Source organism: Equus quagga, chromosome 8 (genome assembly GCF_021613505.1).
Source record: "Equus quagga isolate Etosha38 chromosome 8, UCLA_HA_Equagga_1.0, whole genome shotgun sequence".
NCBI classification, from domain to species: Eukaryota; Metazoa; Chordata; class Mammalia; order Perissodactyla; family Equidae; genus Equus; species Equus quagga.
Genome location: NC_060274.1, coordinates 50317226 through 50343356, shown reverse-complemented (window position 1 = coordinate 50343356; position 26131 = coordinate 50317226). Strand labels below are relative to the sequence as shown.

The 26131-nt window shown below is 44.0% G+C and overlaps 1 protein-coding gene and 1 long non-coding RNA gene across 5 annotated transcripts in view; one reads left to right on the top strand and one right to left on the bottom strand.

Annotated features, from left to right (window-relative positions):
* Nucleotides 1-17384, bottom strand: part of EGFR (epidermal growth factor receptor) — a 194219-nt gene extending 176835 nt beyond the window's left edge. For all 4 annotated transcript variants that reach the window (XM_046670665.1, XM_046670667.1, XM_046670668.1 and 1 more), the window contains exon 1: nucleotides 16563-17384. In XM_046670665.1, coding sequence (XP_046526621.1) covers nucleotides 16563-16650 — 88 coding nt within the window. In that variant the 5' untranslated portion in view covers nucleotides 16651-17384. The remainder of the gene's footprint in view (nucleotides 1-16562) is intronic.
* LOC124244214 (uncharacterized) lies at nucleotides 16623-18760 on the top strand. Its single transcript, XR_006889915.1, has 3 exons — nucleotides 16623-16761; nucleotides 17991-18177; nucleotides 18701-18760. It is a non-coding gene; the product is annotated as an uncharacterized LOC124244214 (long non-coding RNA).
* Nucleotides 18761-26131: the final 7371 nt, after the last annotated feature.

Sequence of the window (26131 nt, the reverse complement as noted above, 5' to 3'; positions counted from 1 at the left end):
CACAAGAGCCTGACCCTAGGAGGTGACAGAAACAGAAGGAAACTGTGGTTACTGCCAAATGACACTGTCTTTCTGCAAGGATTCTGCAGTTGGTTAATACTTGTTAAAAGACGCTTTCCTTAGAAGAATTTATATATGCGTAAAGGAGCAGGAGTTTGCCACTTTGCTGCCATCCTCTTCAAACCGATTTTTAAAATAATTTGTAATTGACTTAGAGAAAATTAAAGTAACAGTAAGAGGAGCATCACTTTGAGTTGAAGAGAGCTTTTTACTATTTATACCAGAACAAAGAAGAGACGCATTGCCTTGATTTTAAGTCCAATACCTTCTTTGAGATCCTGAATTTTCTAATAAAATCGTGGCTTTCCCTGGAGATTTTCTATCTCCTCTATTAAGTGACCGAGTCCAGTATTTACAACTTTTTACTATAGTACAACATACATGTAGAAAAATGTGCAAATCAAAAATGTGCAGCTCCATGAATGTTTCACCAAATGACTGCATCTGTGTAACCAGCATCTAAATCAAGAAACACGACATCACCAGCATTCCTGAAGACCCTCACCGAGGGCACCTATACTTAAAATAAAGAAAGCAAAATAGACCAAATAGATGAAAATAAACAAAGGCTGGAGCTCCCTCCAGCTCCAGCCTGTATGGCACACATAGAAAAATCCAACCTCTTGTGATTTGAACGGAATACAAACTCAGCACATGCAAATTCATCTGAAAACTACAAGAGAGTGTTTGGTTTGTCCAATTGATCAATCTCTCGCTCTCTCTTTCTATTTCTCTGCCTGTTTACCAATCTTCTCCTTCATTCCCTCATTCCCTTTTCCTCCTCATGCCTTGATGGCCCCCAAATGTTAAAGACCAAAAAATTTCATTTAAAAACAATTAACTTCTAAACAGTATTGTGAAGGTTATGATTTCTATAATTATCACCTCACTAGCTAATTAAAACAGTGAATGTTTACCCTAGGTTAATATTAGAGAAACATGTCAAACTAAATATTTAAAACTTCACTACTAAGATGTCCCATTGAGGGAGGCTGCGGGAGTACACGGGACCTCTCTGTGTCTATTTTGCAACTTCCTGTGACTCTGTAATTCTTTAAAAATAAAAAGTTAATAAGAAAAAGCTTTGCTTTTGCAGCAAGCCACTATTTATATTTATATAAGGTAGTCAGGGTTTTGTTTTCAGTAGGATTTTTCAAAGAATTACAACAATTAAAAAAACTCTTCTCAGGGCCGGCAGTGGTCCAGGCGCAGACCTCCCCACCACTTATCAAGCCATGCTGTGGCAGCGTCCCACATACACAACAGAGGAAGATGGGCACGGATGTCAGCTCAGGGCTAACCTTCCTCAAAAAAAAAAAACGAAAAGAAAAGGAAAAAAAGTCTTTTTAACTTCTCTATTAAGTAAAAAAAATTACTGAGAAAAAATAAGATCAAATCATTAAGTTCAAAAAAATACCCACTCTAAAATATGTTTTGAAAGTGAAGAACTTACTGCCTAAAAATATTATCTACAGGGGGCCAGCCTGGTGGCACAGTGGGTAAGTGCACACGTTCTGCTTCGATGGCCCAGGGTTTGCCAGTATAAATCCTGGGTGCGGACATGACACCGCTTGGCAAGCCACACTGTGGTAGGTGTCCCACATATAAAGTAGAGGAAGATGGGCACGGATGTTAGCTCAGGGCCAGTCTTTCTCAGCAAAAAGAGGAAAATTGGCAGCAGATTTTAGTTCAGGGCTAATCTTCCTCAGGGAAAAAAATATACATATATTATCTACAGGACAAACAACAGTTAACTTCCCTAATCCAAATCTTCCTAACCACACATTTTTGTCCCGGCTTCTTAATATTTAAAAAAAATATGCTAACCATAAAGTTAATATTCAAAGAAAATAAAAGTTTGCCTCCCAAATTCTTCTGTGTCAGGGGCAACAGTCGTTGCCCCTGTGTCTTTGATGTTTTCAAAGGTACCGCTCCTAAGCATGTCACATCCCCATGACTGCATCAGTATGACTCCAAAAAGCTTATGATGGTGAAACCGGCACAAAGGTGAGACCACCCTTCAACCCATTTGTAAGTCAAACATCTCATAAATCCTCTCACTGTTTAAAGTAACTATGCTTCCAGCAATGCCTAGGAAATAAATTATCATCTTTGAACTGTTCATTTTTCCATTTTTGGTGTTTCTTGCAGCAAAAGCAATTTATTTTTACTCACAGATTTAAAACAACTTTAAAAATAACTTTTATATGCTGCTGGTAGGAAAGAGCAAATCTCTAGCATATGTTAATTCATGACCAGTCTGTTACCTTGCAAATTCAAAACCAATGATAGATAGATAGGTAAAAAGATGGACAGATAAATGGTGCAGTTTCATAGTTCCATGTAAGCACCTGCAGGTCTTCTTCTTACAGACTCAATGAAGGACGGGAAGCCTAAGGAAGTTCTGAGGATAGAGTCCCAGATAGAAATGGAGGCCACCGGGTGTGGGCGCACAGCAGCTCAGAATCCACCACAAATGTCCTAAGCATTACCTGAAACAGCTCAATTAACTTCAGATCCAATAACAATTGAAAGGGGGAATAGAGATCCATTCTTTTCTCTCCTTAGGGAACTTAACTATTGGTCAAAGGGCCAAGTGCTCCAGGCAGGGTGTTTGTCCTTCTCTTCATGAGATGGTCCAGGTGTCTAGGGACCATGAAGATACAAAGGCTGGATTTCGAGGAAATGTGCATGGCCGTCACTGTCACATGTGCTTTAGTGATGAAAGGGAAGAAAGGTTGAGCAGGGAAAAATAGACCAGAAATGGGGCCTTCATAGGAACCATAATAAAAGCTCTAATGTGAAAATAGCACAGGGATAAATCATCAGGCTGTACAACGAAATCAAAAGCAGTTTAAAAACTGGCCCAGCGCTATACAGGAAAAAAAAACAACAACAAAACCAACGGTCTTCTAAACGAAAGTAAACCTATAAACATATCCTGGTTCCTATGTCATGAGACACATCCCCCCAAAATGTTAGGGCCAATCCAGATCAGGCCAGGATTCTGCTTGCTACAGAACAGAAGTATGTACAAATGGAGCTCTGCTCAGGGAGTGAAACTTCACTTCTCTTTGAAAGGAAATTCATCTGCAGACATACTTTTTTCCCTGAGAGGCACACTGAACCTCTGCCCCACTGCACTAAACTGCTTCCTCAGAGACAGACTCAATCTCATCACTCTCTCTCCATCTCTAAGATGATGCTACTGAGTTGGCATGTTTGGTGGCTCATTTCAAAATCACTGGGTATTAATTAATTACTATCTGCTACTTTTAAAACTACTCTTACACTTAGCCTGGGCCTTTTTTGGCTTGGAGAACATCTTGTGAACAGGACATGTGACGGTCACAAGATCAGTACTACTGTGATTACATTATGTGGTACCTAGTGCTTCTCTTTTAATTAAAAATCAACCTTGTAAATAGTGTTCAGAAGTCACCCAGCCTGTAAAACTTCTACTAGACTACAAAGTACATTCAGCATCCCTGAGCTCACCACCATTGCATTTCACCTATGGTTTCTATCCCATTCTACTCTTCCCTTATCACCCTAATGAGAGAAAGCAGCCTAGGAGGGAAATGAAGTCCAAGAAGAAAGAAAAAAAAAATCCCCAAAATTGCAAGAGAAGAACAAACTATTGGCAACTTTCCTCACCTTGGCACCCCGTTTTCATTGGTTTCATTAGCATAGTTCAGGCCTTGAATTCATGACTACTTATTTCCCTGGCTATAGTTTGAATGTTTTGTTTTTGCAACCGGGCAACATTAAGACTATTTAGTAGCCATTGCCCAACAATGTAAAAGCCTAGCTTTTCTAGTCCAGACTTTAAGAACAATACTGAGTCATGAGAGAAGATGCACTCAGATAACCACCCGAGTCTTCCATCCACCTAGGACTTTTCTCACTCAATATCTCTCCTCCAAACCAGGCACATCACGAAGTTTGCAATTAAACAAGAACGAGTCTCTAGAAGCCAAAAGTGAAGTGAAAAACCGAGCAACTTGTCTGACGATGTTTTCCTGTTTCACCAAATTGCTCAACTTTCTACTCTGCCTTGGCTGGGCAGACTTTGTTGGTTGAAGGTGAAATGGCATAGCTTTTGCCCAAGTAACTTTTGAAAGACGGAGAGGCGCACTTCCTAAAACCATTCTGAAATGAATACACTAACTGCCTGCTTAATGGAAAAGTTTTCTTTTCTTTTCAAAAAGAGATGCATCATCTCAGGCTCAAAAAATCAATGTGTCCACTTAGTGATATTCTCTAAACTGCAGTTCACCGACGGCAGCTGGAGATCAATGATTCAGATCACATACGAGACTTTTTCCTAGTTCACTTGATAATTATGAAATATAAACATGCTGTTGGCGAATTTCTGCAGGAGTACTGAAAAGTTTCCAGTAGGTTAAGAATAAACAATAACAAAATAAAGTTCTTTCTTTCCAAATGGAGGAAAACAGGCACTGCACTGTATTTTGAAATTTCTCTTAGAAAAGGTGTATCACCATCAGTGAGAGATCTACTGTCATTCACGTTCCATTTGTTCAACCAACAAAGCTCCTCAAAGTGAATAAGTTTGAATTTCATACTAATTTCTCCATAAAGTCAAGGCTTCAAAGTATATTCCCAGCCAGAATGGCTTCTTAGAAAGAGAAAGCTAGGAAATGAGCAATCCTGTAGTGCCACACTACTTGTGAAGTTTGTCTCTTCTCGTAATAGCTGCTTACACACCCTAATGAGTTTAAGGTGTGCTCCATTTAAGTCACAGCAAGGACTCTTTACACATCTGTGTGAGGGAATTACCACAGGCAGCCATCGGCATTGCTAACTGACCCAACTGCTACACCAAGTTACTTTCTCCCCTCATTTTCTCTTCAAGTATTTATCGGTCTGGCAAATTTACAGAAGTTTATGACACAACTTTAAAAAGTCATAATTCTGGGGCTGGCCCCGTGGCCGAGTGGTTAAGTTCGCGCGCTCCGCTGCAGGCGGCCCAGTGTTTCGTTGGTTCGAATCCTGGGCGCGGACATGGCACTGCTCATCAAACCACGCTGAGGCAGCGTCCCACATGCCACAACTAGAAGGACTCACAACTAAGAATGTGCAACTATGTACCTGGGGGCTTTGGGGAGAAAAAAAAAAAAAAAAAAAAAAGTCATAATTCTAATTTCTAAAGTAAATGTTTTCAAGGCTCATAAATTCATTGCCCTATATTTTATGAAATGGGCAATTATAATACATATAAAGAGAGTCTGAAAAAGTACTTCAAAACAAGAAAAACTGAGGAAGGAACAAAACTGGAGTGGAACACACAGAGATTGTGTGGAGCATTAGGTATAATAATGGAAGTATAACAGAAACCTCGAAGGACACTTTATATTAGTCTTCTGATTCACCAATAGGACTAAAAGTGACTAGGAGGCCTCAATAGCTAAAAACCAATAGTGTCTCAAACGAGGAATAGGGTGAACTTTTACGACATCTGGCATGGTGTTAGGAAACAGCGTCTGTTGTACAGCAGGAACAGCTCCTGACACCTGCATGTTGACCAGCCCAGGGATCACAGTCACAGTGCAGAATCTGTGAGCCTGGGCCTGTCCTCAAATGTGGGTATACTTATCCCCACCCTGTGGGGTTGTTAGGAGGCTCAGAGAGATGGGTGTTAAGGCATTGTGTAAACTGTAAAGTGCTGTACAAATGCAAGGTATTATTATTATGACATCAATGCATTAGCATCTAAATTATAGGGATAACACACTTATTATCAACATGTTTAAATACATATCTTTCACGCATTCAGATTTGCTTTTAATTTCATAGATGTATCAGGCTGGAAGGAGGCTTGGAACCACCTAGTTTATTTTATGAAAACTGCAACTGGCTTAGGTAGATTCTAACCTGTTTTCTCTTCCTACTGTAACTAACAACAGATTGCAGGGGAAAAAATACAACAAGCTATGTCCTGAGCAAAACTCCTAAGTCAACACTACTTTTCAAGGAATGAAACATGTGTATGCATATTTGTACTAAAAATAATCATAAACACTGAATATCTTTTATTTTCTTAAGATTGGCACCTGAGCTAACAACTGTTACCAATCTTTTGTTTTCTGCTTTTTCTCCCCAAAGCCCCCAAGCTTATAGTTGTATATTTTTTTTAGTTGTGGGTCCTTCTAGTTGTGGCATGTGGGACGCCACCTCAGTGTGGTCTGATGAGTGGTGCCATGTCCGCACCCAGGATCCAAACTGGTGAGATCCCGGGCCGCCGCAGCGAAGCACACAAACTTAACCACTCGGCCATGGGGCCCGGCCCCGAACACTGAACATCTTTGACATTTTCTAACTTTAAGAAATGATACAGTATATTTTTGCAGTCATTTGCCAAAATTTTCTTTCTCTGTGAAGGCTTATTCATAACAGCTTGAAAAAAAAGAAAGGAAGGAAGGAAGGAATGAAGGAAGGAAGGAAGGAAGGGAGGAAGAAGGAAGGAAGGAAGGGAGAAAGGGAGGAAAGGAGGAGGGGTAGATTAAGGCAATACATGATTCTCACTCGTATGTATGTCGCATGCATAAAGTACCAGGAAAAGGCATCAGAGACAAAGAAATCAAGAAGTAACTCTACGGATAATGTTTCTGATTCTCTATTAACTTTGCAGCAAATCAAAACTAAGAAAAAGTTCTGAAATTCATCATTCTTGAAAGCTCCTTAAAATCAATACTTTAAAAACCATAGGTCACATAATGATTCTTCAACAACCACCTTTTGTTTTTCTGTCATTCATCTGGACTTCATCAAAAGTGGATGAGGGGCTGGCCCCGTGGCTGAGTGGTTAAGTTTGCGCGCTCCGCTGCAGGCGGCCCAGTGTTTCGTTGGTTCGTAATCCTGGGTGCGGACATGGCACTGCTCATCAAACCACGCTGAGGCAGCGTCCCACATGCAACAACTAGAAGGACCCACAATGAAGAATATGCAACTATGTACCGGGGGGCTTCGGAGAGAAAAAGGAAAAAAATAAAATCAAAAAAAAAAAAAAAAGCGGATGAAATTGGGGTTCTGGGTTTTTTTATTTTCTTGTAAAAGAGATAATTGTTTAACTTTCTAGTACCATATTAAAATATACTTGACTGAAAAAAAGGATCGTGCAAGTTAGTACTATATTCAATAAATGATTTATTTTTATTCCAGACTCTAAAATAGTGACAAATTTACGAGTATGGGCAAAGAAACTAAAAATGCACAGTTTTTCAGATACAAACGTCAGTTTATCATCTGGAGAGACTATATGCATCAATTCTCTCCAAAACCTGGAATAAGAGAAAAAAATTTAACAAATGATCACAATGATGTCACGTGCAAGGAAGCACAACTGGTAAAGCCATCATGACGTCACCACCATGTGCAGGCCCACACACCAATAGCAGGAGAACCTTCAGGTATCACATTTCTGCTCTTAAATAAAATCCTTCGTAAATGCTATTAAAATAGCTGCTAAGTAAACAGTGGTCTAGAATCCCTGCTCTCTTTCCTTTGACATAAAGGCACAAATAGACAGGCTGCACCCACAGCCCGAGTTTATCCTCTACTTGGTACAAACTTACCTGTTTGCTTCCAAGTGATCTCTCCAAGCAAACAGGTGAATGTGTGCAATTTTCAAGAGTGAGTCACAAAATGGACATCTTTTAACTCACAAGTGGCAGTGGCTCAATTAATCTGAGAGACTTTCTGAGTCAGTGTGATTCAACATGTATTTACTGTGTCTAGAAATGCAGACTTTTGCTTCCTTTCTTTGCTTTCTATAGTAAAAGTTCACTAAAGGATGTGAAGTAGTCATTTTTCTTATTAGAACAACTCTTAGGGAAAAATCATGCTACTGGGAGAACGTTAAAATGATCAACCACATTCCAGACTCTAGTTCAATTCTTGACATCTAGTTGTTACTTTAAAAAAATAAAAATGACCAAATGACCACCTCCATTTTTAAATGTACAATGTGTCGCCTCTCAGGCACTTTACTATTGACATTGTAAGTTTCCCTATGGTCACTTAGAAAAATAAAGCAGGAAATTCTGAAACCCTAGCATTAGGCCCACAGCATGTTCTCATTCTCTTCCCTTTGTCTGGAGACCAGGCAAAAATCTCATTCTTCGAAGTCCAGATAAAGTTGTTTTTGAGAAACTGCCCCTATCACAGAGGTAGAATTACCCCCTTTTCTCGGCTCCCACTGAAATCCCAAATCATCTCTATGATAAAACGTTGCATTACAGTGAGTTTTCATGTCTCTCTCCCTGCTCAGCCCTTCAAAATGTGAGTCCTTTACGGACAAGCACAGTTACCTTGTTCCTTTAGTAAATCCAGAACCCAGCATGAGGTGTGCATGAGTGTATCAGTGGTTCTCGAACTCTGACATGCATCAGAATCTCCTGGAGGACTTGTACTCACAAATTTGGGCCCCAGCCCATAGTATCTTATTCCGAGGCCTGGGTTGAGGATCCAAGAACGTGCATTTCTATCAAGTTCAAGGTGCTGCTGTTGTCTTAGGAAACATACTCTGAGAGCCACTGTAACAGAATTTTCATCAATTAAGTCATGAAAAAAATGTAACTTTGAGACTGATTTACTAATGAATATAAAACTGTTCCTGGATCTTGAGGAAGTTCATGCAATGAGTAAGAAATGGGAGTTGGAGAACAAATTCAAAATTCCTTCTCTGCCACAAGCGACATACACCACTTAATCCACTCACCAGAATGGCCCAGGGAGTTTTTAAAAATCTGTGCGCTGCTCCATCCACCAGAAATTTTGACTCAATTGGTTTGGCGTGGAGCAAGACATCTTCTTTTTCAAAAGCTCCTTGGGTGACTCTAAGGTAGGTTGCAGATTCAAAAACTACTGCTTTAAAAAAAACAGTCACCTCCTAGTCTTTTTGGTCCAGTCACTAATGTACAAAACCAAGTAGTCTGATGCTGTCTTAAATAAGAAATGAGGGATTCCTATCTGAGGATTTGCAGTGATATACAAATATGATTCCCAATGTACTTATATGCACAATATTTTATTTATCAGTTGCTGATAACTGCAACTAATCAGGCTGCTAACCACAGCAGCCTTGTCTGGAAAGCAGCTGGTAACCCACAACCTGGCCTGGCTCGATATGGATGGTGATAGTGAGCATGAGACAGACCGGGCCAGGTTATTCTTCAGCTAAAGGTAATACCTGCAATTGAAATATCCAATAAAATGACAATTCAAGGGCACAGTGTTCTCTTGGGCTCCAGACCAGTATATTCTACTGTGTCCCGGACTTTTCTACCTGAGAGCACTTCACATCCCCCCAATTGACCGTCCTCCTCCTGGAGCATTCACAAGCTCCGTGAGTGGATTCCATACTTATCCGGGCATCCCAGTCAGAGGCCGTGTGTCATCCTGGGATTCTCCATTTCTTACACTCATTACACATAATAACTAATCAGTTTTCCCTTCCAATCAGTCCGAGTCACCTGTTCTGCACCTTCATTGCTACTGCTTCATTGTCTCTCCATGTCTCATTCCTCACTGATCTCCCTACTTCCACAATTGCCTCCACAATCTATTCCCCGCGTTGCTGCTAGAGTTGTCTTTCCGAAACACCAAACACGTTATGCCTGTTCCTAGCTTACAACTCCAAGAGACCCCCTTTTCAAATAGGAATATAGCAAAGCTCTCTATGAACTGTAGCATCACCATCTACCCTTCTCCTCCCATCACACTGAATAATCGGTGCTCTTCAGAACATAGCTACCACTGACACATCTCTTGGAATGCACATCTCATGGTATTCTCTGGGGAAACATCCATAGCTCTTTGCAAGCTCAAAGGAGTAATCCTTTCCATTTAGGGCTATCTCTGGCCCTCTTTCCAGGTAGAATTAAAAGTAAAAACTAATACTAGAAGACTTCCTTATCCTGTACAGAATTCTATCATTGGTTCTGTGACATTTTCACACTTGTTATCTACAGATCTCTTTCCCTAATTGACTTACATACACTTACGGCAAGTACCAAGTCTGATTCATTCCTACAGCTCAAAATGTGGATGGAACAGTGAAAACTAGTCACCTTGGCTCAAGCATAAAGAAAAAAATGCAAATAAAAGCCCACACTATAATAGGTGGCAATACTTGTCCTTATACTCAAAGTACAAACAATAGTGGTTAATTTGTGTAAGTATTTATACCAAGTCAGGGCCATGTGCACTGGCCTACTAGTAACAGGGTGCAACTACGGGTGTATTTAGGACTGTGTACAGGCATTCTCATCAACCACTAGTCCCCTAAATCGCAACTTAAGGCTCTTGTTAATGAGAATTCCAGATATATTCAGAAAAGACACTTGGACTCTGGGTCTTTTTGTAAGAACTCACCAGAATAGGTTATAATGTGGAGCAAAAAGGAAATTCCTATAGCTTAGCAATCCCCTCATGCTAGATTTCACATACTACTTTCTTAAGCAAGCTACTAAAATTTGTTTGGTAGGAGTAAAATTTATTTTAAGCATATGTAGTTCACGGATGCTTAATCAACAGGGTCAGGCATTTGATATTATACTTCAGAGATTAAAATGTCAAATCCAGCACTTAGCTTCTAACAGGGCTAAGTAAACAAGCCACCACTGCTCACTGGCCCCAACCACCCCTCCCACTCCCAGCTAGTTCAGGAAACTTTCTAGACAACTGAATTGAGTGTGTCTATCTAAATGTGTAAGAAGAAAGCTGTACCTAATGACTCTGAAAAAATGAAAATTTCAGTCAAACCGGTTATCTGACATAAGTCTCAAAGCCTGGATCCTTGCCCAAATTCAAGCTAACCTGCTTATGCCCATGGTCCAGATGGCAGGTCATCCTCAGACGATGGGCAAAGAGCCAACCAATGGAATTTTCTTAGAGAAGACAATGTTTTAGGAGGAAAATGAAAAAGAAGGTATGAGCAGAAGCTATGATGTCAAATGCGAATGATCTATACGAGAATAAGCTAAGATTTATACTCTATTCCTTATAGTTAATGGCTCAAGAATAAGCCAGTAGTAATCAACAGAGACCAAAAGTGTTTCTGATCATAATTTCAAATGTCCATAAGTGACAGAAGAAAACAAAAAGAATTCATTCAGTACAGATCTGAGGAGCAGAATCTAGTTTTTAAATTATATTTACATGAAAACAGTGCATAGGTGAGCCATATTCTCGAACTTTGATCTTTTCCCAAAACACACCCCTACTAGGAAAACCTAACTTTAAATAAGCCCGTTTCTACTCTACTTACTAAGTCCAAACTAAAACACATACACACAAACACCACTTTTCACAGTGAGCCACATGGCAAAGGTTAAATGATTTCTCAGGTGGGTCCTTCAACAAACTCAGTGTCCCCACCATTCTGATCCCATCCCCATTCCAGGGCCTGAGGCACCAGCATGGGGCTATCTTCACTTAAACACTCATAATCATCAATTTAATATTAGAGTTGACTTGCAACTCCTGTCATAAAAGGTTCAGGGCTTAATATCCATAATATATAAAGAATTCTCACAACTCAACAACAAAAAATCAAACAACCCGATCAAAAAATGGGCTGGAGACATGAACAGACATTTCTCCAAAGAAGATATACAGATGGCCAATAGGCACATGAAAAGACGCTCATCATCGCTGATCATCAGGGAAATGCAAATCAAAACTACACTAAGATATCACCTTACACCCATTAGAATGACAAAAATATCTAAAACTAATAGTAACAAATGTTGGAGAGGTTGTGGAGAAAAAGGAACCCTCATACACTGCTGGTGGGAATGCAAACTGGTGCAGCCACTTTGGAAAACAGTATGGAGATTCCTCAAAAAATTAAAAATAGAACTACCATACAATCTAGCCATTCCACTACTGGGCATCTATCCAAAGAGCTTGAAGTCAGCAATCCCAAAAGTCCTATGCACCCCAATGTTCACTGCAGCATTATTTACAATAGCCAAGACATGGAAGCAACCTAAGTGCCCATCAACAGATAAATGTATAAAGAAGATGTGGTACATATATACAATGGAATACTACTCAGCTGTAAAACAGAACAAAATCATTCCATTTGCAATAACATGGATGGACCTTGAGGGAATTATGTTAAGTGAAATAAGCCAGTTAGAGAAGGATAACCTCTGTATGACTCCACTCATATGAGGAATTTAAAAATGTGCACAAAGAGAACAGATTAGTGGCTACCAGGGGAAAGGTGGGGTGGGGGGTGGGCACAAAGGGTGAAGTAGTGCACCTACAACACGAATGACAAACATTAATGTACAACTGAAATTTCACAAGATTGTAACCTATCATTAACTCAATAAAAAAAAAAAAAAAAGGTTCAGGGGCCGGGCTGGTGGCGCAGCGGTTAAGTTCACATGTTCTGCTTCGGTGGCCCGGGGTTCGTCGGTTCAGATCCCAGGTGCAGACACGGCACCGCTTGGCAAGCCATGCTGTGGTAGGCGTCCCACATATAATGTAGAGGAAGATGGGCACAGATGTTAGCTCAGGGCCAGTCTTCCTCAACAAAAAGAAGAGGACTGGCCGTGTATGTTAGCTCAGGGCTAATCTTCCTCAAAAAAAAAAAGGTTCAGACAGTAGGTTAGATCCTGGAGCTTAGGTCCTGGAGCTTAGATCAAAGGAAAAACAGAGTATTTTCTTTTTAAACAGGGTGGAATCCTTTATCTTTATTGACACTAACTCTAAAAACATTTCAAAACAAGTTAGTGCCGTCATGTGGACCAAGTCTAAATGTAGCACAATGGAGTTGGGCAATTGGCTTTTTCAAAATTCAGAATAAGTTTCTGAAAAATTATGGACTATGAAACTAAATATATAAATCCAGAAATGATAATCAAAAGCCAATGAGAGCTATCAGCCAGTTACTTCTAGACAGAACTACATGGGTGTAAATATAGGATAGACACACAGACCACTGGTCTCCTTTTCAGATTTGAAAAGCAATTTACTAATACTTAATTAGTGGCTTAAAGAATCACACTCTGAAAGCAATAATAGAAACCATTAAGATTACCCCTCCTCTTTTAACTCATAATATCTGGCACATTCTATGCACTCAGTAAATATTCACTGAATTCAGAAATGAGGATTCAGAAGCCTGGAGCTTAAGTGATGTATCCACCTTCACAGAGAGCTGGATTGAGAAGACAGGCCTCCTGGCTTCCAGGCCAGGACTGAACTGGGCTTCCTCAAATCTGATCTCCTTAAAGAAAGGAGGGTTCACTTTGGATAGTGGTTCAGAGTTTCTGCATCTGCTCCTCTTCAGTACAGCCCAGACCTAATAATCAAGAATGTCTTCAGAGGAGGGGCCAGGGCAGGTTTGCCTGGTTGCGAATTCTTTTTATTTTTTTGAGGAAGATTAGCCCTGAGCTAACTACTTCCAATCCTCCTCTTTTTGCTGAGGAAGACTGGCCCTGAGCTAAAATCCACGCCCATCTTCCTCCACTTTATATGTGGGACGCCTACCACAGCATGGCTTTTTGCCAAACAGTGCCATGTCCGCACCCGGGATCTGAACCAGGGAACCCCGGGGCACCGAGAAGCAGAACACTCGAACTTAACAGCTGCGCCTCTGGGCCGGCCGCTGGGAATTCTTAACTCCTTGGAATACCACCCAGGATTGTTTCTAGAGCAAGACCTTTACCTCTATTTTGCAAGAGTAAGGGGCTTGCTCAACATCCCTCAAGCAATCCCCATGTTCACAGTTGGTGAGTGAGCTGCCTTCACAAAAGGTGGCCAGAGCGACCACCAAGTAACTGTGAGCAGGAGTCTAGACCAGTGAACAGACAGATGTTTCTCCCCAGTCTCATACAAGTGGCCTTTCTAACGAGCCGGTTCCCTGGTCCTTTCCTGCCCGTCCCAGCACCTGTCATTAGATGCTTACACACACCTACTCTGGCTCTCCTAAAACCAGAACTCACACAACACAGTGGAGGCAGGTGGGTGAGCAAGGGCTCTGGGTTAGAAGGCCCGAGTTTGAATCCTAGTTCTGCCTCTTACTAACTGTGGGAAAGTCACTTTACTTCTATGTACCTCAGTTTCCTCGTATATAATGAGGGTTCTCACCTCATATGCTTGATGTAAGGATTAAAAGGACACAAAATAGTGCCTGACAGTACTGAGTGCAATAAGAACAGAAGATACCATACCCCAGAACCAAATAAATCTCTCTAAACTGAGTAAATTTTCTTGAACAAAACTGACCAAATTTGACACTTTTTGTAAAAAGATCTCATATTTTTAAAAATTTTCCCCTTAAATTTTGTCTTTTCATTTTACTTTAACTGAATGACATGTGTTTGTCCACGCTCCCTATTTTATTCAGGAGCATTCTGTTTTAAGCAAATATGGGACTAACAGGCAAATTAAGTGGTCTTTATGCTTTCCTCAGAAACAAATCTCCAAGCAGCAATAGTAGTGTTCAAAGGGGTAACAGCAATGAACTGGGATCATTTCTGGAGTGAGAAGTGATGCTTTGGAGGCACTCTAAGAGTTTAATTTAAAATAAGGATGGGGGCCCCTGCAGCAGAAAGGGAGATACACCACCAGCCTAAGAGGACCCTATTGTCAGCTAAGCAAGGCGCAGGCTCACAGCACGGAGGACAGGGAGCCCTTCAGACTCAGTAGAGGAGGCAAAGCTTTCAGGGAAAGACTAATCTCTTAGTACTGAGATCACCCCCACTTCCTCTTTCCCACATTTTGCAAGATTGTTAAAACTCCAGATGTTCCAAAAGAGCTCTTTACATTGGCAGGTAACCTTTCCCAAGACTTTACCAATCTCTCCTCTATGCCAGGGATTCCGAAACCCAGCTGCCCAACAGAATCACCTGAGGAGCTTCTAAAAATCCTAATGCCCGGGTCTCACCCTAGACCAAAGAAATCAGAAGGTCCGGAGGTGGGAACGAGACATCGATCTTTGTTTTATTTTGTTTTGTTTCGTTTTAAATCCCAACTGATTCTAATTTGCAACACAGTTTGGGAACCACTGCTTTACGCCTTAACGCTCCCCCAACTAGCTCCCCCAACTAACGCACTCAGCCTCAAACCCCAACTCTCTGCCAATGACATCACCAGCAAGTACAGACCTGACTCTTGGAACCCGGGCCGCTCGATTTTGAAATTGTGCAATTAAACCTTCTGAGGCATATTTCTCATGTCAAGTGCGTTTATGGTCGGTAGTCACGAAGCCAGACTCGCTCATGTTGGGTCTGGACATTTGGCACACGTGAACCACGTACATCAGCTCGTTGTGGGTTTTTTTAATTAAGTTTAATATTTTGGTTGGCCTAATTCTTCCAAAAGCTAAAAGGCACATCCCAAAGAGAAAATCTGGGGATTTTGAGGAGGAAAGTGTGCTGTGAGCACTATTTTTAAAAACCATTGGGGACCTGGCCAGATGGGTTCCGCCCACAGGGAGCTGTGCACCAGGACCCAGCAGTCCTGCCGCGGCAGGTCCTACCGCTCTGTCCAGTTCCACCGCAAAGCCTCGAGAGGTGACCAAAGGGCAGCAGGTGGGGGCAAATCTCTAGAGTTCCCAGGAAGCCACCACTTCACGAGACCCCACGGGTTCAAGGGTCGCAGGCGCCCGGGAGGGAGCTCCGGACTGGCAGAGAGCCTAGGTCCCGGGGCGGCAGGAGGACCGCGCGGGGCGAGAGATCTGCGCCCAAAGCGGGGTCCGACCGCACCCTCTTTTTTGCCAAAGAAGAAACTAAGTCCACTTTTCCCGGTAGCCACAGGTAGTTAGTGACAGAGGCGAGTTCTCGGGCCTCCCAGTTCAAGGCTGCAGCTCAACACCCGGGAAAAGGGCTTGCAAGGACCTGAGAGCGGGGCCGGCACCCAGGCTGGCAAGGCCGGGAGCAGCGAATCACCTTAAGAGTGAGACGCGGAGCGTCCGCTCCGGTCCCAGGAGGTCCGAGAGGGCTAGGGTGGATTCCCGCCGGTCCTTCCTCAGCGTCCCTAGGCCCCTCGGGGGCGCCCCCTGGCCCGGTTGGGCCCCCTGGGTGACAGCGCCGGGCGCACGTGCGGAAACACGAGCCGACTCCGCGGGGACCAGCGCTGCCCCGCGCCCGCCTCGCAGCAAGTTTTCGCCCTCGGACGTCGACCGCGCGCAGGAGGGCAGGAAAGTGAAGCCAGAAAGTTGAGAGCGCTGCGGGGCCCCGAGCTCCAGGCGGCCGTTCCCACACCCGCCTGCAGCCCCGCGGCCCCGCGTTCGTAGCGTCCCCTCCTCGGGCCGCCGCGGACTCGCCCAGCTCAGAAACGAAACGTCCAATTCCTCCCACGATCCCGACTAGAAGCGCAGCCGATCCTCAAGGAAACAGGAAAGGAGGGGCGGGCGGCGCGGGACGGGGAGCCGGTGCGCCGAGCGCGGGCTGGGCCGGGCCGACTGCGGGGTCGGGCGCGCCGCAGGGGCGGCGCGGGGCCGGCGGGCACGCCCTTACCTTTCTTCTCCTCCAGCGCCGGACTCGCCTGGAAGTACGCAGCCAGCAGCACCAGGAGCGCGGCGCCGACGGTCCCTGAATGTCGCATCCTGCCTCCGAGGCGCTCGCTCCGGGTCTCCGCAGTTAGCCTGGGACGGAGTCGGGCGCCGTGCGCGGCGGCGGCGGCAGCGCCGAGGCGGGGACGCCGGCGGACGCAAAGGTAGCCTGCCGTCTGGTCCGGGAGGCGGCGGTCGCGGTGGCTCGCTCCGGGCGCGCGCGGGATCCGGCCGCCCTGGCTGCGGGCGGACACAGGGTGCTGGGGGCGGAGGCTGCGGCCGCCGCGCTGCGCCGGGGGCTGCCCAGACGTCTAGCTCGCGGGGGCGGGGGCGCGGGCGCGGGCGCGGGAAGGCTGGGCTGGAAGGAGGAGGGACCAGGAGGAGGAGGAGGAGGAATCGGGAGGAGCAAAGGAGGAGCAGAATGCTAGGAGGAGGGAGGAAGAGCCAGCAGCTAGGACCGCAGGCAGGCAGTGACTAGGCTGTGGGGACAGCGGTGGCCCCCGTGGGCCCGAGCGCTCGGTGAGGGCCGGTGCAGGGGGGCGTGCCGGAGCTGAGGGTGCCTTTAAGAGTTCATTTCCGTGTGAGGCGTTCCCTGCGCTGTTCCTCAGGACCTGGTCCTCAAGAACTTGCCCTGCTCTCTCGGAGACCCAGCCTCCGTCGAGCCTCATTTATACAGGGTTCCCATTTCCCCGCTTCCTCCCTTAAACTTTTAGAGCAAACTTGTACCAGCTCTGGGGAAACTAGCTGAGCCTTAGGCCCACAGCCGGAAAATGGCAAGGAAGAGGAAACCACCCATTTATTCTGGCCCCAAACTTCTCTGCAGCACCCCGGGATCCTAAGTGGGGGTCAGAGGCTGGCCTGGCAGCCAAGTCGTTCCTCGCCATGCCAGGCGTCTGAGATGGTGCTCTCAGGTACGAGGGTCCTTCAGATCCCGTCAAGTACCCTCGAAGAAATCGTCTGAAATGAGGACACCCAACTCCTGGCACAGAGACTAGCCTTGGGAAATGTTTGTTGAATGAATGCATGAGTACCGAGGGAAGCCACAGCGTTTCACATGCCAGGAATCATCCAGGGGTACTTGAAAAGCAAGTAGGTGGGGGTAAATTACCTTGCAAAAGTCAAGCACTTAGAATAAAGGCTTGACACAAACAGTAGTGGAGACCCTTTTAGAGAAGCCAGGTGCCCCTCTGCCCTGAGACAGCCACAGATAAGTAGGAGAAAGGCCAGGGAAATTCACTAAGTATTGGCCAGAAGAATGTATGCTTTTTTGGGCTGCAGGAACTTTAGCTAAATTCCCTCAGCAAAGTCTGCCCTACCCCTACGGCTCCTCTGCCTCCAGGACAAATGTCCTCGGGCCCCATTTTACAACTAAATACCCTCTTCTCCTCCCAAGATCCACTAGTGGCATTCAGGCAGGTTCAGCAGCGCTGGTCTCTCGGCTGCTGAAACAAGGATCACAAACCTGCAGGAAGTGGAGTTAAGGCTGGGACCTTTCCTGTCCATGGAGGAAAGAAACTGTGCATCCTTCCTTCCCATCCAGCAAGTGCAGGGCACAGGGCTCCTCACCATCTACAGAACCGGTAACTATTCCTCTGAATTTAGAGCCATTTGTGTTCATTTATTTATTATAACAAATCAGGAAGACCGCTGAGCCCTCTGAATTCATTTAGCCCCTGGGTGGAGAAGGCTATGAAGATTCTGCAGGCCATGGGTTTAGTTCCCTCTGCATGTTGCAAACAAGAACTTCAAGCAGAATGTAAAGACACACAACTAGAGACAAATTACACAAATTAGAGAAGGTCAAACTGGAAACACAGCAGTGGAAGGTAGAATGAAGCCAGGAGAGAATCTTAGAGAAGACCTGTGCATACCCAAGACCCTCGCGTTTACTCAGCAAGTGCCCCAGGTTTGACTCTAAGCCATCTGTCAAGGAAATATGAGGGGTGGCACAAATCTATTGTCCATACGTTAAAACACCAATCCACTGAAGCTACAACTAATTTTTAAGACTGCGTAGGAATTTCTCCCATGAATCCCCCAAAAGAAAACAATGTGCGAAGACTTCAGAGTTCTCACTAACGGCTTTTTTTCTTTTTTTTTTAGGAAGGTTAGCTCTGAGCTAACATCTGCCACCAATCCTTCTCTGTTTGCTGAGGAAGATTGGCCCTGAGCTAACATCTGTGTTCATCTTCCTCTATTTTGCATGTGGGATGCCTGCCACAGCATGGCTTGATAAGCAGTACGTATGTCCGTGCCCAGGATCCGAACTGGTGAAACTGGGCTGCCATACTGGAGCACGCAAACTCAGTTGCTGTGCCACCGAGCCGGCCCCCTAACTACTTTTTAGTAAGAGACAGCACCAACCTTCATAGTGCTGTCATGTTATAACATCCTTCCATATTATCTGATGGCATCTCAAGAAGCAGAGTTTTGTGAAAACCAAGGAGGCAGTGTGACACTTCAGGCACACAACCCAATACGTGGTTGATCCCAGTGAAGGGAGAGGAATGGGTGAACTCAAGATCCTCCTGAGACAGCTGTGTAAAGTTTGAGTTTCTGCTCTGAGCTTGTGATGTGGGGGATGGCATTCAGGATGATTTTGTACTCTTTGGCAGGTACACGGAGTGTACTGATAGCTGTTGCTTGCTAAGTAAAAACCTATGGCCCAGCCGGCAGAAATGACATCCTCTTGAGAAAACAGAGACTTTTCTAGACTGAGTCCTGCAAAGAGGGTGCTCGGGCACCCAGTCTCTGCAGAGAGTGATCCCAGGTCACATCCCAGGCCACATCTCAGGCAAAGGCTGCCACCACAGGAACAGCTCAAGGAGCCCTGACTGCATGCTACTAGGTACTGATCAGAAATGAGCTTGTCTGACCACCCAGAGCCAGGTTACACTTTTGTCTGCCTTTTATAACAAGATGATGCTATGGCTTGGAAGAGTTAAATAAATCACTTGCCCAAAGTCCCAAAGCATGCTTGCTAGCATGAGGCCTTCCTTGAACCCACATCTAAGCCATGTTCTACATCACTCTCATTCTGCAACTTTTCTAAACCTGAGACCAATAGAGACTTCAGGACCTCAAATTCTATTTCAGAATATCTTGGAAACTTTTTGCAGTAGGTACAACCAAAATTTCTACTTGGCCAAAAGGTTCCTGGATAAGGCTTCAATGTACACCATATTAGCAAGTATATACTGAGACTGTAGTATTTCCCACATTAACTCTCACGTGGTTTATCAATTTTCATAACACAAGCTGTGCATTCTCTTTGCCAGCTACAAATGGGAAACTTTTTTTCCTCCTCTGATGAGGAGTTTTCCTCTTTAAGAGGCTTCTGAGTATTTTAAATGAGTTTAATCTTTTCTAGAAGGAACACGGCAGTGAATTTCCAGAAATCACATATCCTGTGGAAAGGGAGGAGAGACGGGTTATTTTGCAGGGTGAAGATAGGAAGGCTTCAAATATTTTGAGTTCCATCTTAGGCAAGAGGCATTTGACCACCTGTTTTCTCTCGCCTGAGGTCAAAGCAAGGATTAAAGAGGAAAAACATGAGAGTGGCAGATTTCAGAATTTAAAAAATTATCTTTTATAAACTATTGGAGCTATCTAAAAGTGGAATGAGCTGCCTCTGAACGGAATGGGTTTCTCCATCGTTAGAAAGATTTGTACGCAGGAGCAGTGCTAAAGGGGGCTGTGAATTAAGGACTGAACCAGATCCCTTCCAATCCTAAAATTCCATGAGAACATGCATTTCTAAAACAGCCTTCCATTTCAACATACATGCACTCACAGCTCTTCTAAAGATACATTTTAAGAAGACACAAGACTGTGGTAACAGGATTGCCACTGGGGACGGAGGGTAATTAGGTAGCTAGGGGTTGGAGGGAGACATTTTTCAACTGTCTGTCCTTTTATACTTGCAATCTTGCATTGTGAACAGGCATGACCTATTTCTGTAAGGTGAGGGTCAGTGACCTCAGAAGGTGCCCCTGCTGAGGTTCCTGGGCACTCCTGGTAGCAGACTTTCTTGGTTTCCTTGGCCATTTGCTCTCTCCCTTTGAGTCAAGTTGAGTTATTTGCATTAGACTCTGAGTTGAGACCTATCTCTGGCAGAGTATGGAAGAAACAACTTCTTTTTCAGGGATAATATGCTGACACAAAACTGCTTGAGACATTCATTTGTCATTAGTATTCTTATTAGTATTATATGTCATTTGTATTTTTCATTATCTCTAGGGCTAAGGGTTATGTAATGCCTAAAAAACAGGATCTCATTTTTGAACACTAGTTTCTGGCATTGTTAATTTCCTTCATACAGGGATCTTGTAGGAAATTTCTGGGCACTGCACAAATCTTTGCCTATGTTAAAGATTTAAAACAGATTAAATAATTTTGTCCAAGGTGTCACTGCTTGTCTCAGGGGTAGTTTTAACTAGAAATATTAGCCTTAAGCTTGCAACTGGTGGTTTGCAGATCAAGTTTAGTATAAAGATGTGGTTTTGTGGGGCCCATTCAATATTTCTTTTAATTGAATTAATGGCATCATTTAAAAATCAGGAGATTTCATATTTAAAATATGATTTTAAATTTTGTATTTCTCTTGAAAAATGGGAAGTGCTGGCCAACTGGGCTTGCTTTCATGCAAAATGGCAGTTGGCTGGGTGATAAGTGTCCCCTTTAGAAAGGACATTAAGTCTCCAGCTCTCACTGACATGACCAAGCCTGATTCACCAGTTCATGGGGCCTGCATGGTTACTGTAGGCATTAAAGTTTGCAGCCTCACCCTTCCTGGTTAAATAATGCTACTGCCACTTTATAGATATGATTCTCATCTCTGGTTTTCCTCTGGCCCTTATCTTCCTTTCTCTATCCAACTCATTCTTGCTCATTTCATATGTATTTGTTGATAGATTATGGTCCAGAGATCATAATACATTATGTATCATGATAAACCTCACTTCAAATTAGCATATTTCAAATATAGAATAATAGAAAAGCACAAATGTTTACCACAGCTCATGATTATACTTTATCATTATTATGGTTAACATTCTATAGGCATATATATACACATATGTATAGACATATATATATATACACACACAAAACCAATTAAAAATTACTGGGGACAAATGCAGTTCTGTTGAAGAACAGAGAAAGAAGAGGCTACCTGTCAATGTCTGGTGCACGTGCAGTGATCGTTCACTGTTAGCTGCCCACGAGCTTGCATTGGAGGGAATCAGGATGGGAGGTGGAGGATTAGGAAGTTGACTGGACTAAATATCATTGCTTATCTTGCAAATCATCAAGTTTTGTCTGGCTTGTTTTTCTATAATAAACTAATACATGATAGAATGTGTGTTTTATTAGGAAATAACTAAAGAGACATTTTTAGGTATTTTAGCTGTTTGTAATTTAGTTGTTATAATTATGTCTCACCTCATGTAATAAAGGTGATATGGCAAAGACCTACTGTCAAGCTTATATTCTAAACAGGAATTCAGGAACTTCTTAAATTGAGAGATAGTTATGTCACTTTATTTTTCCTCATAAGGACTATAGATGCAGAGAATAAACGTTTCATCTGTACTATAGAAGGAAAGAAATCCCTTTTGAGGAAGTCACCAGAAGTTAGATTCCAAGTGCATTTTTAGAGGGTGGCAGCCCTGGAGGATCTGCAAGGGGGAGAATATTGCAGCTTAAAATGATCAACAGGGCTAGAGAAATCCAAAGTAAATTGGTTTTCTGTTTCTGCAATTGAAAAAATTTAGAAATTCTTGCAGTTGATGATTTTGAAGAACTGAGCCACAAGAAAGCCTGAGTCATTGAAACTTCCATCAGAGAGAGTCCTCAGAGATAGGCCCTGCTATTTTACAGAAGACGGCGTAAGAACCTTGTCCAAATGAATTGTTTCAGGAAGAGAGAGAATTAATGAATAATGTTTTATTAATTAAATAAAACATAGGAGTTTTCAGGGTTGTTAGTTATTTTATTAAAATTCAAGTTGGAATAAATGGCATTTACTCAACTCTTACTTATTGTGTCTAAAGTGGCTGGGAGACAGAGGTCAGTTACCAGTTCCTGGCCTCATAGAACTTCTAGTCACCCTGTTAAAGATCACCCAGACTAATCAGATGTGTGTGTATGTGTGTGTGTGTGTGTAAGAATAGGAACCTTCCTATTCTTCCTTAATCAATTTCACTGATTTCTCAACACCAACAAAAAAATAGGATGTTTTACTAGCCCTCTACAAAAATAAATGTCAAACATAACTAGACTTCTCAATGCCTGCATTTACAGAAATTACTGTGTCATTGGAGATTAGCGAGTTTTTCTGACTGTGGCATTTAGTTTTGTCACCTGGTAAGATCATTTATTTGGCAAGTGCATGCTGCCTTTCCTTCTTAGTAACCTTGCTTGAGACCAGTTAATTGTAGCCCAATGGAGAAGTGTGGAGTGTGTCCCTCAGGATCTGGCTCCCCCATCCCCATGGGAGGATGGTACTTTCTAGTCCCCTGGAAGCCTGCCTTGGACTTCTGTAACATAATGGAGGGATCTGTGTCACTTCTGGGCAGAAACTCTCAGAAGCGGACATGCTTCTCCACACCTTTCCCTCTATCTTGTTGGCTGGTAATGCTCCAGAGAGGGACTTCCTCCTCAGCCAGGGCCTGAAGTGAGAATGATGACAGGAAGCAGAACCCTTCAGCTGGACACATAGGTGACATCTACATGATGGATGCGAAGAGTTAGAGAGAAACACACCTTTGTTAGGCTACCAGAGTTTTCAGGCTGTTTCTTACTCCATTATACCCTAGCATACCTTAATCTATACAGGAAGGTATTCAACTCCTACTTAAATATTTACATTATATATTTTATATATACTTTATATTATTTATTTTATGTTTGATATATAAGCATTCATACCTTATATATTTCTATAATATATACATATTTATATTATGTATATATTAAATACCACACACGTATATATATACATATTTGGAGGGGAGGCCAGGGAGTAACCAAATTAACAGGGATCTAAAATTGCCATTAACTAAATGTGACTTTGAGCGTGTTTTATGTTTTCAATCTTTGCAACCCAAAGCCTTATTCTCTGTAAATCATCATAAATTCTTGCCACACAGCATTGTTATGACTTGAAATAATGTGGAAGCACCCAGCACATAACACTTGACAAAACTATTGTGTGCGTGTGCTCTTGGAGCTGTGGGGTGTATACACAGTCTTTTCTCTCCCTAGTTGTTCTCTAAGCCTTCCCTATGTGCAGACAGAGCAATAAACACAGCTCAGAGTGCAGCCGCTTATATTTCTCCATCAGTTAGTCTTCATGGTCACATGAACAATCTAAACATAGAATTAATCATTTAAAAATCCTTGAGCTTCCTCATGGCACAAGTTAGCTACAATGATTTTTTTCCTGAGATTTTTAATTATGAATTTTGAGAACCAGTGCTGTTCCTTGCCTTCAAAAGAACTGCTGTTTGTTGTAACAGCTGCTAAGGAAACAAGGGCAATGAATGTCCCAAAGCGGGCTGGCACCGCAGTCCGGGCTCAGCCGTGGGCAGATGGACACGCTAATGGGACTGTGATGGACGCCATCAATTGGCACTTCGGGTCCCGCCTTCCGCTGGAGGGGCTCGCTCGGCCAGCGACTCCGCACAATAGCTCCCCGATCGCCTTTCTTCAAAGGTCGCTTTGAATTCTGTTCCCTTCGTGTGAGGTGGGGGTAGGGAGAAGTCTCTGATTCCAGACTGATTCTGGGATCTCAGTGGGAAGGTGAACGTTGGCTGCATTCGGGGCGGAGGGCTATGGAGCCCGGGGGCAGAAACGTGGTAGCGCAGGCGTTAGCGCTCCCAGGGCCTTGGCAAAGACTGGAGGCAGAGGCGCCGGGACACCCCGCGGCCTCCTGCCCTTGGGCGCGTGGCGGGGAGTTGCGGGATTTGACGTTGTAGAATTTCACCTGAGACGTGAGGGAAACCGGGCTTGCATCTGAACTACCCCTTGGGGTACGGTGCTTGGAAAGGTGGTTATCTCTGGGTCGGCCAGAGTTGATTGCCTGACCCTTTATGGTGATTTTGCTAGTAAGAATTTGTTTGTAGCCGCTTTTTTTCGCTATTTTTGCCCTCCCCTCAGGAATTCTTTTGTTTGTTTCTTTTTCAATCTTTCACTTTTAAACGAGGAATTGAAAGCAGGACTAGCCGGAGAGGATTGCGTTTTTCCCTGATTTCCGCAGGACGAGGGAGGGGAATATTGGTTGCTTTTCTTATTCCTCCTTTTCTGAGAATTGGGGCTGTTTCTCGAGTTTGTTTTTCAAATCGTTGGTTAGATTTCCCGCAGTGTCTTTTGCCCAGCACCTGCTGCAGAAGAGGGAGGTCCCGAAAGTCTCCAGGGAAACTGAATGGGGCGGGGGTGTTCTCATTCAGCTGGCAGCCAGGAGACTAGCGTGTCGCCGTGGTCCTCTGGGACCAGCAGAAGGAGCATCGGATTGAGCTCCCAGACCCACCGCGGAGGGCCTGACCCTGCACCGTCAGGGTCATGGCCTGAGATGCGTGGCTCCTCAACCACGCACGCCCTGAGAGACCTCTCCTCTCAACGTGTCGTTTTTCTCTAGGTTTACCGGAAACCGAGTCAGGACGCCCTGGTCAGCCTGCTCTAGGCGCAGGGCAGGCCTTTCCTCTGGCGCCGCTGGCCTCACCCTAGCCCCGGCCCTCCTCCAGCTCCAGGCCCAGCTCCCAAGTGTGCTGTGTAAATGCCCTCACTGGGCTTTCCCGGCAACATCGGTGGCCAGGAAGGGCAACTCATTCTCTGAGAAGTGTGACTGGACAGACCTGACCCTTTGGACATAATCCTACGAAGTCTTCAAGGAAGTGCCACGTGGTAACCTGGTCACACCAACCCCACAGTCCCTCTGAACTGATTGTTATTTGACTGAGGCTGGAACCACCTTGAAGAGGTCCACATCTTCTGAAGGAAACAGCCCGCTGTGCTGAAACTGGTGAGAATGAAGCTCTCCTCTGCTCCTTGTCACTTCATCCCCTCGGTCCCCACACTGTAGGCCCAAGGACAGGTCACCTGGCTGTGTTTTTCCTGGGGTGGGGCACCTTTACCCAACCTTAGGAGGCCTATAACCAGGAGTTCTAGATAAAGATGGAGATAGATTCTGTGGTGTCAGACAGCTTCATGGACCAATCTGGTCAGTGATATGTCTTCCCCTGAATCTAAGGCTTCCGTCTGGGGTATAGAAGATAGAAGGAAGCTATATTCTGGAAAACGTGGATCCTCTGCTTCATGTCAAGTTCCAGCTGCTTGTAGCCTCTGCAGGGCCTCCTTCCAGACGGCATCCCGGGGTCTAGGATTCTGGCTAGGAAATGTTACCTGACCCCAAGACAGGGAATTATGCCTCCGCTATGAACAGACTGTTGGGTTAACCCAGGACCAGCTCCAGGAGGCTGTGCCCTCTTGAAGGCAGTTTATACGCAGAATCAACAAGTCTTTTCTCTCCAGCAG